Below are 17,833 nucleotides of genomic sequence, written 5' to 3' on the forward strand. Positions count from 1 at the left end.
AAAGCAGAAATCTGGCCGGCCTCCCACCATTAACAATGACACAATGTGTTCTGCTGGTCTCCCTCTCTCACAGTGTTTTGCCATCAGGGAGGTTCAGGGAAGGATCTGACAGGCAGCACCAGCTTGCACTGAGCGGCAGCCACCAAAGAACTTCTTGTTCAAGCAAGACAGACCTTCAAGCTAGGTGGGCTCAGGGCCCAAACACAGAAGAACCGGGGTCTACGCTCAAGGAAGGAGCGGCCCCTCCCCTGAAAGAGGGAAAGTGCCTCCTTCTGGGAAAGGCAGGGTGGCAGCGGAACAATACAATACAGCTCTATGAATAAAGGGGAACAAGCGGGCTTGGGAGTGGAAGGGGGAGCAGTCACTCTCATCCCCCCATGCATGGTAACCCCTGAAACACCCCCTCACCACGGGATTGCAGGGAGACGTGGGGTTCTCTTACACGGTGTTATTGCCAAGAGTTTTACATGCCCTTTTCTGGAGCAAACGATTTTTCAATTCAGAGATTAATGAAATGGTGGGTGACTGTTTGCTTGATGCTTTAGCACAGTCCCAGGAAGTCGCCGTAACATCCAATTCTGCCCCTGGGGGTCACATCAAGCCAAGATTCCAGTGCCTCTAAACCCCTTTAGAACGCGATTCCAAGGCCAAAGCAACGCCAGCTGGTTCCGGTTCGGAACAGGCAAGGCCGGAGCACAGCAAGTTAGGAAATCGTTCCAAGTAACACACGTGACTCTCACCTTCATCAGGTGCTTATTGACCCACTTGGTGAAAGTTTTCTTCTGGACTCGGTCCCGTTCATCTGTTAAGAGAACACACAGATGGGTCTCGGTTAGTGTTGTGCAGGTGAAATCTCACCGACTGGCCACACACACGTTCCCCATTCAGCCCAATTCTCCCGCCTTCAGGAATCCCTGTCGGATCCCACCACATCCTTCTAACGGCCTCCTTCCATGTTCTGCCGGGACTCCAGGAACCCGCAGGACAGTGGTGCAAGTAAGCGGGTACGGGCATATTTATCGCCGGGCGCCGTCCCAGAAAGACACATTTTCAGAACTACAGGGCTCTCCTGGGAACCGCACAGAACGTAGGGCCGTCACTCCCAGAAGCCACTGCCCTGCACCAGCACCTCCTCCAGCACAGCTGTACCAGTACCACCCCCCAGCCCTGTCCTCCAGCGCGGCTGTACCACTCCCCATCCCAGCCCCCAGCCCTGTCCTCTGACAGACCCCAGACAGGAGAGGTAACTGCGTGGCAGGGCTGAGGGCGGTACAGTCGCACCGGAGGAGCTGCTGGCGTGGGGCCACCTGGCGGCCCCACATTCTGCTCCTTTTGCCACTGCAGCTCCCGGGAGAGCCCTGTGGTTCACAAATCGGTATCCAGCACAGCAGGAGGACAGAGGGGCCCCACCAAGGTAACGTGGGATGGGGAGGGGACAGGGAGGTCATGGGGGGCCCCAGGCTGGAAGGACTCACCTGGGGAGCCACATGGGGGGGGGAATCACGTGACCCCCTTTAGCTGGTGCCTCCCTTTGTGTTTCAGAGGGGTAAAAACAAGTTCGATTTGAACAGACATTGTCCAAGTTGCTACAATGGGAATAACCACTAAGCACATCTCCTCCGCCTGAGACAGGGCCTCTTACCCGCACAGCACGGGCACAAGGCTCTTCCGAAAGGGCCTGTAAAGAATTTCTAGCCCCTAACTGGGAAATTCCTTTAAGGAATCCACCTACAGTATCTGCTCGGTCACTTACAGAGGTTCCCTAAGCAAACATGACCGTAGAAGAGGACGAGAAGCTATAGGAATAAGACTCTCCCTTAATAATCCAACAGAAAGGCTCACTAGCTACTGCCACATGACAACAGAGAAACACACAGGCAGCATCAGAGGAATAGGAGAACCTGGCATGGCCCAGGCCTGTGGGATGACACCCCAACACCAGCATAGCACAGAGAAACCGGTAGGAGACTTTGTGAGACTACCAGACCCAGAAATCTCGTTGTCCTTCATGTGACATGCTGAACCCACCACAAACCTCCTGAAGACAGTAGGCAAGAGGCACCCTCACCCCCCACATTAGTGAGGGGATACTGGGGTTCATTAGGAAAGGGAAGAAAGGGTCCTTCCAATACTGAGTCACTGGACCCCTTGCCAGTAGAAGCACACCCTCTCCTCAACTCTCCTGGGAGGGTGAGTTGTAATGGGCCTGTGTTATGCAGGTCAAACTACGTGGTCCCTTCTGGCTTTAGGATCTGAACAGGTTTCAGAGTAGCAGCCGTGTTAGTCTTTATCTGCAAAAAGAACAGGAGTACTTGTTCTTTTTGCAGATACAGACTAACACGGCTGCTACTCTGAAACCTGTCATTATGCAAGGCACTGCATTTAGCCGTCTGGAGTGGAAATCCATCAACTTCATGAAAAAACTCGTACAGATACAGACAGACATCATCAACCGATGTACAGTTACATCAAAAACCACAGAGATCTGCTCAAAGGCCCTGCTTGGGTCTGCCAATATATGCAATTAGCAGCTTATTCTTTCACTGTATTTTTGGTTCATTGGCTTTTAAAGATTTAATGCTTATTTCAGTCGCTGAGCTCAGCTGGGGACACCCTGGCTGGGTCCCTGAGAGCTTTAACGTCCCAACAGTTAACAGGAGCAGCTGGCTCATATCCCCCACACACACACACACGACACCGAACGATTCACTTCTCAATGCAGTTCCTCGTAGCGGGACATCCGACAAGTCCGTCTCACGGACCATCCCCCTTCCCTCCACAAGGGCCACAGCACTAATGAGCTCTGAGACCGTCAAGACTTCTGCAAACAAACCTCTGAGAGGTTAACTGGTTCTGAGGCCCAGGTGCTCTTCCCACGAGGGTGCTGGGAAATTGCGGCTGGATCAAACGTCAAATGGAAACATGGAGGGGAGACGTCTGGCAGGTTTTGTTCTGCCAGTTCTCAGTGAAAAGATACATTCAACGAAGGGGAGAACAATCAAGGAGATAGATCCTGGCACAAGTCTAAGAACCGGCCAGCGGGAGCCACCCTTTGCTGCTTCAGGGAGGGGGAGAATAAACGGAGAGTGGACGATATTTGGAAAACTCTTGCGAGCAGACTCTGGCAATCCCAGTGACCAGGGAACGAGATCTCCTGGGTGTATATTGAGATCCAGCCACATTCCTCCAGACCAGGGGTCCTCAACCTGTGCTGCAACTAGTTGTTTTGTTTTGTGTTTGCATATAAAAGCCAGGGCTGCATTAGGTGATAGCAAGCAGGACAACTGCCCCAGGGCCGTACACCACGGGGAGATGGGGGGGGGGGGGGGTCCTGCCAAGCTAAACTGCTCAGGCTTTGGAACCAGCCTCAGGTGGCGGGACCCTGGGCTTCAGCCTTGCATGGGGGGGCTCTGGCTTTCTGCCCTGGGCTCCAGTAAGTCTAATGTTGGTCCTGCATGGCGCCCCACCCCCACCCCAAACCCACTCATGGTCCCTCAGGGGGTCCTGGACCCCTGGTTGAGAACTAGTGCTCTAGTCTAGACAAAACACTCTCCTCCCTTCCCCTCTCTCTGTCACACCTGTAAAGAAGAAAGGGATCAGGGTAATCCCCTCAGCAGCTCTGCCAGCTCCTGCCTGAAATGGGATTTTCTGGTTTTAACAGCTTAATCTGGAGAGAAAGATGGCGCCTCCGTACTGGACCAGAAGGGTGCTTGCTTCACCGTCTCTGCAGCGTGAGACATTCCCCGTGTTCTGCTTTACTGAAACACCATGAACAGGCAGCAATAATGATACGTAGCATTTTTTATCAGTAGAGCTCAAAGAGCTTTAACAAAGGTCAGTAGTATTAGCCCCATTCTACAAATGGGGAAACTGGGGCACAGAGAAGTGAAGTGACTTCCCCAAGGTCACCCAGGAAGCCAGTGGCAGAGCTGGGAACAGCACTGAGGTCTTTGAGGTTCCCCAGGCCAGTGCTCTCTCCACTAGGCCACAATGCCTCTCCTACAATGTTCTGCATTGCACCAAGGAAATCTCTGGCAGACAATTAGATTCCTGAGTGGTTGAATCTTATCTACTGATAAGGTTCATAATGCTTCAGGCAATCAGAACTAGATTACCCTCTCCCATGGCCCTGACCAGGTCTCTTCCCTACCCCAATCCCTCCCCTGGCTTCCACAGCTTTCCAGCATCAGCTTCAAGCTATCCACTTCCACAGCTGTGCAAAAATCCACCCCTGCCTGCACCTCCGTTCTCAACTTCACCTACACCTCTCTGCAAATGCTCCCTTCGTCTCCTTCACCCCATCCCTTCTTTCCCAATACCCCTAATGCTTACAAGACCCTCCCAGTTAAGGTTCTCCAAGCATTCCCCAAGTCCTCTTCCAAAAACTCCTGAAAACCCCCTTGTACACCTTGAAGCATCCCAGCTACAAAGACCAAACCCCACTCTGCCTTCTGCTCAAAAGCATGGGCACCGGTATTGTTTTCCAGCACCCTTCTCTTTGTAGGTGTTTATACTGTGCGCATCACCATGGTCTCTGAGAGTCTCAGATGCGTCATGAACATCGCCAGCACGCTCGACTTTTCTAGACTCACCGCAGATAGAAATATTCCTTCATCACCCCCCACACACACACTCCCTGGACATTTCACGATTGCTCCCAAGACTTGGTCCTGCCTTGTTTTAAAATTCCAAAGAGATAGGACTTCCACCACTTTCCTTAGGCACCATTAATATTTGTTTCAGAGTGAGGAGAACGAGGAGTCCAGTGGCACCTTAGAGACTAACAAATGTATTTGGGCATAAGCTTTCGGGGGCTAAAACCCACTTTGTGTTACAATAGCACGTAGAGGCCCCAGTCCTGGTTGCCATCCCATGGGACGGGCACTGGACAATCTAACCCAATGACAGAGATGAATCACTGCGTTGTTGAGGCACATTTATCTGTTGGGCAGCCCAAATCCCACTGAAGCTGCTCACTAGTGATAAGACGGGTTGAGTAACACTGCACTAGTGATGTTTACATGTCTGGAGGCACCTCTCCCCCTGAAGGTGCTGCACCAACTACACAAATACAGCAGCAGCTGAAAGGCACATGATGCAGTGGGGGTTGGGGGGAGGGGAATTTAAATGTTAGGCAATACAAAAGCAAATCCCTACTCTTACAAAAAGTGCCAGCGACCATTAGCATAAATAACCCCAGGTTTTTAAGGTCTCAATTATTTGGTATCCTAAACCTAGGGTTGCCAACCCTCCAGGGTCGTCCTGGGGTCTCCAGGAATTGAAGATTAATCTTTAATTAAAGATTACGTCATGTGATGAAACCTCCAGGAATCCATCCAACCAAAATTGGCAACCCTAATTCCAGAGAATAAGCTGGCGAAAGGCCAGTTCTTGAAGATCCACTTTGCCCGTTCTGAAAACGTACGCCCATTTTACCACCGAACTGAGAGTGGGAGACTATTGTCATCACTTTCTGTTCCAGCCGAGCTCAGACCTCTGTCAGACCCCCAGTCTGAATCAATCTACACAAACAGCAACGCACACTGAGTTTATATCCTCTGTAAACAACAAAATGGGCAGTGCCCGCGTGAAAAGAGTGTATGCATACTCGTGGGTCTGCACAAGTGCGTGAACAGTGCAAGTTTCAGCCCTAGCCCCCAGTGTTCGCATCCAGTGACCCCACGGGGTGCACATGACCCTTGGCCTCCCTGCTGGCAAGGGGGTGGGGAAGGGAAGAAGGCTCGTAGGCCTCTACAATTCACTTTGACTTGTGGTCATCCTCACTACTCTCAGTAACTGCTCCAGGCCCCTTAATGGGTCCTGTACTGATTTCTGAGCATCCACAGATTCAAACCTGACAGGTTTCAGAGTGTGGCCATGTTAGTCTGTATCAGCAAAAACAAGGAGGAGTCCTTGTGGCACCTTAGAGACTAACACATGTATTTGGGCATAAGCTGTGACACCCAGGGGAGGAGGAGGGACAGTCAGTTCCTTTAGCTCTCTGCGGAGAGATCTGACTGATATCCAGGAAGCCAGTTCTGAACGCAAGGAAGAGACCAAACACTGGTTTAAGAAGAGGGGCAAACTGTTTCTCAAAGACAGAAAGAAAAAAGCAAGCAAGCATCTCCCTCCCTTTAAATTCCTCCAGACACAGCAGACAATTTGTGAGCTGCCTGATTTGCATCTTGTCTGGACAGTACCCAGAGGCCTCTATACTATTTCGTCTCTTCCGGGGTCCCAGCACCTGACACAGCCACAGAGCCAAGGCCCTGAGATTTTGGAGGCAGCCCCACAAGCCCGAGAAACCTCATCCCATCCCCCCCCAAAAAAGGCTGGATCTAGGCAGGTCTGTAAGCACCATCTTCATCTTTTAATCTCCTTTCCCTTCCCACACTCCAACCAGCTGCACAGTCTGTTCTTGTGCCAGTGACTGACTATATACCCCCAGGACATCCCCATTCCTTTTAAACCTGGTCAGTAACACGCCGTCCCCTATGGAATACCTCCTGCCTTCTTTATGCCCTATTTTTTCTGGGGATTGCCGTGAGAAAATCCAACGGCACTGCAATGTCACTGTAGCTGGGTCCGAGAGGGAATCCTCCAGGCATTTTACCCCTCTGAACTACTCCTCCCCTTGCAGCACAGCCAGGAAATCAGGAGCTGAAAACAGCCAACGGTCTGTTCAAAATACAGCCCTGCCCTTGCCATGTGAGATTATTGCTTAAGCATGGCTTCCTGGTAAAGCAGCAGGCACTGTACCGAAGCATACGGACCCAGAAGAGGGAAGCTAACAAGCAGCGGAGTCCCACTCCTGCGATATAAAACCGAGTCACTATCCTCTCCCCACTGCTCAAAATGCCACCCTTCTCCCAAAGCCCAGCCCTGAGCCCCACTTCTCTTCCTGCCTGCCCTACACTACATGCTATCAAGACCTTGAAGATAACGCAGGCTGGTTAAAGCATGAGAAGGTGCCTGTGTTATAGCAAAAAGAACAGGAGGACTTGTGGCACCTTAGAGACTAACAACTTTATTTCAGCATAAGCTTTCGTGGGCTACAGCCCACTTCTTCGGATGCACAGAGTGGAACATATAGTGAGGAGATATATATACATGGAAAGCATGAAAAGGTGGGAGTTGTCTTACTTAATTGGCCTCTGAGAATTAGTAAGAGAAAAAACTTTTGAAGTGATAATCGAGATAGCCCAAAGTCTCTAAGGTGCCACAAGTACCCCTGTTCTTTTTGCGGATACAAACTAACACGGCTGCTACTCTGAAACCTGTGTTATAGCAGATTCCTCCCTGTGAGTCAGAGGAGAGCAATGCATTTCGGATTCTCTCCAGCCCGCCAGGCATTAACAAAGTAGACTCAAGATACTAACCGATGCAGCACATCCGGCACACCAAGTGTGCGTTCAGCTCCCTCTCCCCCCTGTAGATGTGCCACATCTCCACCGCTTGCTCTCGGCGTCAGCAGAGCTAGGTCCTCAGCGTGCCACGGGGCTTTTGCACTAGCATCCTCCACAACCGAAACAGGAAAAGTATCTTCAAGTCAGTCTTGCGTGTGCTGGCTGGGTCTGTCCCAAGCAAATGTCTCTTCAGGTCTCCACTGGGGCTCCGCCCACCATTTCCTACCGCCTGCTTTAAGACACAGCTCCCTTTCAGGACCTCGTTCCAGAAACCCATCCAAATGTAAACGGTTCTCCTCACCCCGTGGAGAGGAGTTCTCCCCTCACCAACAGGAGAGCGCAGGCGCTGTCACTCTTCCAGCCGCTCCCAGCTAGGAATGGCAGGGGAAGCACCAAGACCCAGAAGCAAAGGGGACCGACTGCCTGGTAGAACAACTTTACATAGCCACTGGGCACAACGGGCCTGCACCTGCCCGCTGGGGCGGTTAAAGTTACCACTGGTCATTCAGAATCAGCCCAGACATTGGCTCATATCCTGCTGAGCCATGCATTAGGCTAGTCCTCATGACAAGTGGCAACATCCTGTGTGAAGCAGCCACGGTCCCCAGTGTCTTCTCTGACCCAGGCAGATGCAGACTAGAACCCCTCGCAGAAGGGGGCTTCAATCAACGTGAAAATTCAGTGCCCAAATCCTGCGGACAAAGCTCCCTGACGTGTCAAGCCGAGGCTATTCTTCCACGCAACAAGGAAAAAGAAAGTTACTCTCCACTCCAAGGTTCCTGGAAACATGCAAGGGGCATTCCACAGAACAGCACAGCTCCAGGGCATAACAGAAAGGCAGAGAGGGTAGCTCACAATGCAGGTCACACTGACTCCAGGTACCTGGGAGGAGATTTTCCAGTATATCCGCTTTGCATCTGAAAGCCCAACAGGTCCAGCTTACTGTCCCACCATGCCTGAGAGCAGCACCCTGAATGCAGCAAGGCCCAGTCTCTGCACTAACCCGGCACACAGGCTGTTGGTTTGTTTTTCCAACTTGTTTTTCAGTTCTTGGTTAATTGCACCAGTCTCACAAACGGTGACGTGAGAGAACAATAAAGGGCTTTTTCATCCACGCTGGCCAGCCAGCAGCTTCTTCACAAATGAGTTCCCCTGCCTCGAAGTTCCAGAGCTCAGCATCAAACCCTGTGGCTGCAGGCTGTGATCTCGGAACGGCCGCAGGAGAGATAACGGGAGCTGCTTCGCCGCTGCGCTTTCCTTTCTTCTTCTAAATATAATTCCTCTTCAGACCTTAGGCTGGTCTGAGCCCTGCCATCCTCTCCAGAGAGGAAAAGACGCTTTGCCCAAGAGCCAGATCCAGCATGCCCCGGGCAGACCAGCCCAGGCAGGGCAAGTCAAACTTTAGATTTTCTTCTCCTGTGAAGTGTTTGCAGGGGGCAGCTTCAGGGACCTTCCCTTGGAGATTTCTGCAGGCAAGTAGCTCCTGAGCAGGCTCTCTCAGCGCTTTCGTAATTTCACACAGAAGATTCTTTTGCCCTGTTTTACCACCTCCCGGTGGTTCTTTAATTCTAATTACATTACACGTCCCCCACCCCGACTACCCCAGGAGCTAATAATAATGCCCTGTTACTTCTTGCTAACAATATTAAGTCATTGTAAGCTTATCTCTCACTGGCTAATCTTTTCCAGAGTCACCCTGATAAGCGACCTGTTACAGCTCCCCCTCCATTCCTCTCAGTTCTCCCTCCTGCCTAACAGAGGCTCTCTGGCTGGCTTTCCTCTGGCCACCCCCTCACCACCCAGAAGATACCCAATCAACGGGCCTGGCATTCCAGACGAGAATAGCGGACAGGGGCAAAGCAACGCTGCTATTGTCGGCGACCTGGCCGGCATGCAGGGGAAGGACGAGAGCAGAACGACTCCAGCAGCAGAGAAGTGTCATACAGGACACCAGTCACGACCAAGGAAACTAACGAGACAGATTCTGGCGCTGAGTCTAGACTAGTAAACTTAGATAGCCTGAATTCATCCGGAATATAACGGTCAAAATCGTAGAGAGGGAAAGGAGGGGTCAGCGGGTAGGGACCCAGCTTAGGACTTGGCAGATGTCGGGTCAAGTCCCTGCTCCACATGTGACATTGGTCAAGTCACTCATCCACTCTGTGTCTCAGCTGCATGTCGATAAAACGGGTCAACAGCACTTCCCTGCCTCACGGGAGTGTGATGTGCACAGATACATTCAGAATCAGGAGGCATTCAGATACTGAGATATCAGAGGCCATGTAAATACCCAAGTTAGAGCGTATCCTTAGCACACAGCACACTCAGCCAGACAGGGTCAGACACTCTGGTAAAAGGGCCTGTATCCTGTCTCTGCTGCATGCTGGTGGAGCCGCACTGGTGCAGAAAAACTCTTTCAGGTGTGTATTTCATGTATAATGCTTTATAATGAGCCCTTCCACACCAACCACGCCTGGATCAGAACCAGACTAGCTTCAAGCACAGTTGCACAACAGTTTACCTCGCTGGCATGGACAAGGATTTTTTGTTTGTTTGTAACAATCTATAATATAATTGGCTGGCACAGCTGTGAGCCCACTGTGGACAGAACCTGAGAGAAACTCCTGACAAGTGTCACAGCAGATATAATCTGGGCTAAATGTGCATCAAGCAACAATTCCAGGAAACAAATCCATGCTGCGCCATGTACTAACTGGGCTTGGCTTGGCAGTTTGTTCTGGAGGTCAGAGCCTTTGCAGGACCAAGCACTCTTGTCCTGCTGATCATTTAACACATTACACCCTGCTGCCATGGCCAGGGCCGCCTCCTCTCTGCCTTTTCTACATCAAATCTCACTCCGCTGACATTCCAAAGAAGGTGCTAAGATGAAGATCAAAGACAAGTCAGAGGCACCATCTGTTCACCTCTGCAGGCATCCTTAGTGCGGGCAGCTCTACCAGTCACCAGAAATAACAGAGGTTGGGGAGGGGAGATGATCGCCCTTAAGGAAGGAAGGCGTTTAGTTCCACTGTCAGTCACTGATGCCAAACCCAGCCAGAGAGAGAACCTGGGCTGCTCTAAAATGGAGCTTCTTTGGGTACAGTGTGGGAAAGCAAGAGGAAAGGTTTCTCCTCTCTCCCTAGCAATGGAGTCTAGCTGGGACAGTCAAAGCTAAACTTCCCTCTCACCCCAGACGAGGGCCCTGCCTTCCAGGATGGGGTTGGTGGAGTGATATAGGGAGAAGACCAAGACTGAAACGAACAGGGTGAATTCCTTTTCACATCCTCCCCGCAACCGAGCCACCTCCAGGTCAAGGTGACTACAGCCCTACCTGGATACAAAATTTGTATCCGCATCCGATCTCCGATCTGCTAAAATGGTCTGCGGATATTGGCGGATTTTCAGGGCTCTAGTTGTGACCAGTACGCCAGTCATCTGCCACAAGGAGACGAGCCTAGATCCAGTTGCATTCCCAACACAAAGCCAAGCCACCGATCCGGGGGCAGAGACCCATCCAATGGAGCAGCAGCAGAGTCTGCACCATTGGGGGCTGCACAGACAGTAATTCTGCACTGGCAAAGAAAGGCCTGCGGCCCATTCTCCCTACCAGAAGCAATTCATAACTAGCCTCTTCTAAGCTGTTGCGCCCCACATCGGCTTTTCCCCATTTGTTTCAGAGAAACGCCTTTCAAGCCTGCCAGATTTCACCTGGCTTCTTTCAAGTACTGATGACAACCTGAGGAGGAGTCTCACCCTCCCTGGACGGAGGGGAGCTCGGGGCAGTTGTATTCATCAGTCAGGTCAATTTTCAAAATTTGGCCAGTTTGGAGAAATCCACTGAGTACCTGGGCAGGCAGGTGATTTTATTAAAGGAGATGTGAACAGGAATTTTAAACTTCAGCTTGTCCTTTCGGGCTTCTTTATCAAGGAGAAAGAAGGCCTGAAACGTACGCAGAGGTGCTTCTTTCTAATCTTAAAAATATCAGGGACATCAAGTCTGCTCTCCCCTAGCTTCACTGGAGCATCTCTCAGAGGCCCCAAGGATGGCTATTGACTGACAACTCCTTAGCTGAAGGAGTGGTGGTGTTGACTAACTTCAGTGACCCAAGGAAGTTTTTCTTAAATAGATGTCCATAAAACAACAGAAGTTTTAAACGTCTGACTAAAAATCCCATCTCCTCTCAATTGCTCCAGTGTTACTCTGGATCTGGATGGTGTCACCATTTCACTAGTTCTCCAGTTACCATATTTTTCAGTCTAGAGGATTTGAATTACTAAGGTAAAAAACAAGCAAGAAGAAGAAATACTTTGGGGGAAAAACTGCTGCCTTTCTGTATAAAGTCATTTTAAAGGGGCATACAGTACAGTCTTTTTTGCAGGTCACCTTCTATACACCTTTTAATTGTTCTGGAATATGGGGGAAATGGAATGGCTCAGGAATACAGGGTGATTCAAATCTGTGTTTGCTACTAATTTGAACGGTGGCATGAACACCACTGAAAGCAGAGAGCTAAATGAAGAGGATATAGAGTTTAGAAATATGGATGGGAAATAATGTGACTCAACCTGGAAAAATGCCTGTAAACATATCTGGTGGAAAACCAACAAAGAGAGAGAGATGCCAGAGAGACACGAGCTGGAAGGCGTGTACAGTAACTGTACGGCAGAAGATGTAAATGCAACTGAGGTGTTTATTTATACCAGGTAAGCTACTATGAGATTACCCTGATCTTCCTGCATGCTTGAAAGGGAGCGCGTTTGCAATATGCAGAGCTAGGGGAGGATAAGACATGAGCTATACCAAAAAGGGAAAATTAGGCTATTTACTCCATGGATCGGGTGGGGTTCACTTTTTCCATCACCTACAGTGCAATAGTTTTTCAAGAGGAGGAACAAGTTCCGCAGATACACCAAAGACTGGAGGTTGCTGGGTTATGCTGGGAGGCTGGGAACAGACAGTATCTCTAAAGCAATTAAATCCCCACGTGATGCGGAGACAAACATACCACCAAGCAAATCTGTCTGAGGCAGCTTTGACATTGAAGAGATTAAGTGGGGCCGGGGGACTGGGTTAACTAGAGGCATTACAGCTAATGCTCTGTTTAGAGGCATATACTGTATAGTGTATAAAAGACGCATAACAGCATCTTTGTCCCACTACATTCACCCCAAGGAGTCCAAACCAACCCATATGGTGGTTCCCCTCTGGAGTCAGTATCTTCACCCATCTGGTTTGGGAAATGGCCTTTTAGGTTTAATTTTTAGAAGAAACAATAAAATACTGTTGCCTGTGCTTGGCAGGAGGTCAGACTAGATGATCATAATGGTCCCTTCTGACCTTAAAGTCTATGAGTCTATGTTACCAGAAGGGTTGGGGAACTGCAAAACGCCGGGTGAGACAAAACTATCCCCCAGCCGTTGGCTCCCGGACCACAGCCTAGAGCCAACGCGCAGCTTTTGAAGAAGCAACAAAAGAAAAAGACTCCAGGTGGGCAAACCTAGCGAAATGAGGCTGCACGTTGTAGCCGATGCTTCAGCTGCATGGATGCAACAAAACAGGCCCAAGCAAGAACGTGACAATTCTAGTCAATCCCAGAGCACCATCAACAAGGATGTTTGAGGAGAAAAGCAGGGCTGCACCTTTTAACTCCAGTGAAATACATGGGACTGGAAGAGAGGGAAAGGGACAGGAGAAACCTGGGAACAGCTGGCGTGTTTGGATAAAAAGCTAAAATAGACCCAGTGTGTGGGGAGAACATGGGCCGTATTATTATTACTGTTTATCGTTCTAGCATTTCCATGTCTAGGTGCAGAAAAGAAAACACACCCTGTTCTCGTAATAAAATATCCATTTGACTAGCAGCAAGGACTATCACTCACCATCCCCAGCCATTAGCTAGAGCTGCTCTCTGGTTGCTCCACTGCCTCCCAGGCAGGTACAGGGCTGTCGCTCTATACTGCTCTACCTGGTGACCTGCCCATGAGAGATCACCAAACAGCTGGGGCATGGTAGCCACAGAGGGAACAAGGAAGGGTAGGTAGCCTCTTCCCCACCTCCCAGAGTGTGGGGAGTCCTTTTGGGTAGCCTCCCAGACATGCTGACTGCAGAGAATGTAGGAGTGATGCTCTGTACCTTGGGGGAACACCCTACACCCCCATGCTCATCTTTATAAAATGATTGTGTGGGATCCAACGCAAAGTTTGTCAGGCTGGGTGTCATAATGCACTGAGCATGGTTGCTATAGTGATGTTACAGTAATTGTTGCAGTGATGTTATTGTGAGGTCATAGATTATAATTTCATGTATATAGTTATGAGGCTGAAGATGTATCCTTGTGGCTTAAAGCAAGCCCAGGCAAAAACCCTCCAAGAACAGAGAGGCAGTTCACACCTCATCAGGGCATGGATGGAACAAACCCAGCCCAGCCTCACAGGAACAACGGACACTGGCTTTGCCATGCAACAAAAGAACGGGTTAGGCCCTGGAGGGAGTCACCCCCTTCCTTTGGGCAGTTTGGGACTGTGGTGAGGTAATGCTCACCTGACTCTGAAGGGGGGGTGGGCAAAGCCAGAAGGGAAGAAAGGACATGATAAAAGGGAGAGACATTTTGCCTACATCTACAGACACCACCACCACCACCAAGCGACTGAACCACTGATCTGAAGAAGTGGGTTTTTTTACCCACGAAAGCTTATGCCCAAATAAATCTGTTAGTCTTTAAAGTGCCACCGGACTTCTTGGGTTTTTTTTGTGGCTACAGACTAACACAGCTACCCCTTGATACTGATCAAAGGGGAGAGCCTGGCTGAAGAGCAGCCGGCCTGTGGTGAGAAGAATCTGTATTTTCCACTGCATGCATCCGATGAAGTGGGGTTTAGCCCACGAAAGCTTATGCTCAAATAAATGTGTTAGTCTCTAAGGTGCCACAAGTACTCCTGTTCTTTTTGCTGATACAGACTAACACGGCTGCCATTCTGAAACCTGTAAGTTTGTAAGGACACTGAAAGTGTTAAGATCAGCTTAGAATGCGCTTTGCTTTTGTTTCACTTGACCAAATCTGACTTCTTGTCCTTTGACTTAGAATCACTTAAATCTACCTTTATAGTTAATAAATCTGTTTGTTTATTCCACCTGAAGCAGTGCGTTTGGTTTGCAGTGTGTCAGAGACTCCCCTTGGGGTAACAAGCCTGGTACATATCAATTTCTTTGTTAAACTGACAAACTTATATAAGCTTGCAGTGTCCAGTGGGCATAACTGGACACTGCAAGACGGAGGTTCCTAGGGTTGTGTCTGGGATCGGAGATATTGGCTGGTGTCATTCACTTGCAAGCAGCTGGGAACAGCTTACGCGCCAGAGGCTGTGCGTGAGCAGCCCGGGAGTGGGGGTTCTCACAGCACAGCAGGGTGAGGCTGGCTCCCAGAGTCGAGGATTGCAGTGACTTAGCAGATCCCCGGTCCAGACAACACCAGAGGGGAATGTCACAGCAAGTGAGAGAGGAAGTCCAATTTTCTTGGAGGGGTAAGAAATATAAATGGGCAAGAACAAAAGCTGAAGGAGTGGGGGGAAGGATGGGAGACAGAGATACGGACTGGAGGGGAGAGAAAACAGGAAACCATCCAGAAAGAAAGAGATTGGGTTGGAGTGAAAAAGACAGTGTGGAAGTGCAAGATAGGATAATATTTAGCACTTGTCTAAGGCTTTACATTTCCGAAGTGCTTTATCATCAGCTGATGAATCCTCATGGCCATGTGACATGGGCACACATAATCCCTATTTTGGGAAACTGAGGCAGGCAGCCTTAAAGCTGCACAGTGAGTCAGTGGCAGAACACAGACTAAAAACCGGGAGTCCTGCCAGAGCTGTGTATCCACCACAGGACTGTGCTCTATGTGTATGTTCTGACAAACGTAGATTTTATTGTAACAAAGGGCTCTGGAATGGATTGTCTGTAAAAGAAAATGACACAAGAACCCAACACAGAACTGGCTGCTGAAAATTTTGAGCATGCCCCCACGGCCCCTTCCCTTCCCTCCCCATCCACCCCCTCCACACCAAGGCTCCCCAGAGACCCTCACTCTTTTCGAAGTGCTTCCAAGCAACCCCCTCTCCTGCGCCTCTCACACCCAAGCAAAGAGACCAGAAGAAAGTTTAGTAACAATTATTTAGTCATCTCTGTGCCCGGACTCTCAACAGTGCCAGCCCTGCCTCCATCCCACGGCAGGAGGAGATGCTGCTCCTCTCAAGGGGAGAAGAGAGCAGAAAGTGAGAAATTCAGAGTAATTCCCTGTGTTGGGAGAGATCAGAAGCAGCAGCTAGTACAGAAAGTGCGTGCACTCTTGTACCAAAGCTGTGGCTCCCAGATGATGTTGGACCCCACACGGGGCTGCAGAACCCAGCCCTGTCTCTCAAATGACAGCAGGAATCACCACCTGGAGGAAGGAACAAAATCCGTACACCTTTAACAAGTGGACGACAGCCATCTTGGTTCCTCGCTCTGCCCCTCCTGCAGGCACATGCCACATGACCACCCACCCCCTTCACACTTCGGGGGACTTCCTGGACTCTGCTCACAGCCAAAGCGTGACGAAGGGAGGCAGGAGGTATGAACCCGATACTCTAAGGGCAGGAAGAACGGTACCTTCTCTCCTCCGTCTCCTCAAGTACAAGATCCCAGCGATGCCAAGAACGTGACTCAGAACAAAGACCGTGGGCGGCAGAAAGGTCCCATCCAAAAGAGGCATTGTCACCTCTCCCCAACCTGGGGCCTCCGTCCCGTTTCCACAAGCCCTGGGCTCTGGGTCCGGCTCTAAGTTCCTTTCTGCTGAGGTTACAGCTGCATGGTTCGAGCAGCACAAGGGACAGGCAGCGAGAGGCAGGCGCGGCGCTCACAGAAAGCCATCACCCGCAGTAACTACAGAAACTTCCTGTCGGTTTATACCAGGCAACTCTCCCTCTTGAGAGCTCCAGAGCCCGTCACCCTCTCCCCCTCCCTAGGCAGGCCCAGTTACAGCTGAAGTATCAGATAAACCCCCGGATCTCTCCACACAGGGCTCAGCGAGAGGGAGAGAGAAAGTGAGTGTCAGGCTGACTCAAACATCTTTCCTTGGCATCCACTGACGTGCTGAAGTGATCTGACTTCAACCCCCCTTCAAGAGAGGGACGTCATGCTCCTAAATTCCCATACCTAAGCCCATCGGAATGCCTGCTCTCCACGAACACGGGCCTAGCCAGGGAAAGAGGAGGGACTCTGCCAGAACAGTGAGCAGCATCTGCCAGGGGGATACAGCCTTTAAGGCCTGAGGCCTGTCTCAGTGGCCTTGTCAGAAACTGTCCCTTCTCCTGGACCAGAGACTCAAGTTCAAGAGGAGAAAGGGGGAGGAAACACACCGTTATTAGATCACTTTTAAACATTTCCAGGCATGCTGAATGCAGGCATCGGGCTGATTCCATCACTGGAGTAGGCTGGGGTGAGTCCTCTGACTTCCACGGAACTGCACCCTGCTTACATCAGCACTGAATTTGGCCCATCGTGTTCCCAAACCTTTGTCTTAAAGATAAACTCTCTCACGCCGATTGGCTGTAGGACAAACCCAGTTTGCTGCGGCTCTGGGGCCAGCACTGAACAAAGAGCAGCTGATTCAGAAACGAAGGTAGCAGTTTGGTATCTTTCAAAGACAATGGAGGCACACTGCACCCTTTGTTTGCACTGGCTACTCCAAGTCACCAGGCAGATTCGCCATCTGAAATCGGTGCCAGGCAAGTTATGAGACAGCGCACCATTGTTTCAAATAACTTGGTTTGAAGCCCACTAGAGTTCGTTTGTGTCTTTTAAGGACATCTCCTGGACATGAACAGGAAACAACCGAGATCTGATAATTTTAGTGTCAGGACATCCTGCTCCAAGCAACAGTAACATAAGCGGTGAAGCAGTTGCCGCTTCATTTGAAGTTCTCACGCACACACAAAAATACCAGGTTGGGTAGCCTGGCTCTCCACTGTTCCTCTCTTCTGCCTACGATTCTCACCATGTTCACTGGGACCCTCTCCCTCATCATCCATTATGTAGAAGTGATGGTGCCTTTCACACCGCAGGGTTGGACAATGAGCTGAGAGAGGACTAACCCTACAGGCCGTAGTTTTAGGGAGGGATTTATTGTTTGGAGGAGTCATTTGCAGTCCACACATTTCCTGTTTAATCTTGTACATTTGGGACAACTTCCAGAAAGATACATGAACCAGGAAGGAAAATACAGAGCACACCACGCCGGTGTTAAACCTCTCCACGAATAAAAATGGGGACAGACCACTTATCCAGATTGGTTGGATAAGCTGCCCAATAGGGAACAAATGGAAAAGAGAGGAAACAGCTGGGAGAAATGTAATCCATAGAGATGGGCCAAAGAGACTGGAGTTTGGGTTTGCAA

The 17,833-nt window shown here is 50.2% G+C and overlaps 1 protein-coding gene across 20 annotated transcripts in view; it reads right to left on the reverse strand.

The window, feature by feature from the left end:
* Positions 1-17,833, reverse strand: part of MACF1 (microtubule actin crosslinking factor 1) — a 229,254-nt gene that overhangs the window by 159,450 nt on the left and 51,971 nt on the right. For 18 of the 20 annotated variants that reach the window (XM_039511277.1, XM_039511274.1, XM_039511271.1 and 15 more), the window contains exon 2: positions 741-802. In XM_039511277.1, the coding sequence (XP_039367211.1) occupies positions 741-802 (62 nt within the window). Of the gene's footprint in view, positions 1-740; positions 803-7,379; positions 7,718-13,286; positions 13,550-17,833 lie in introns of those variants that run through there. The other 2 variants (XM_039511264.1, XM_039511260.1) reach the window with 2 other exon arrangements.

Source organism: Mauremys reevesii, linkage group 23 (assembly GCF_016161935.1).
Source record: "Mauremys reevesii isolate NIE-2019 linkage group 23, ASM1616193v1, whole genome shotgun sequence".
NCBI lineage: Eukaryota > Metazoa > Chordata > Testudines > Geoemydidae > Mauremys > Mauremys reevesii.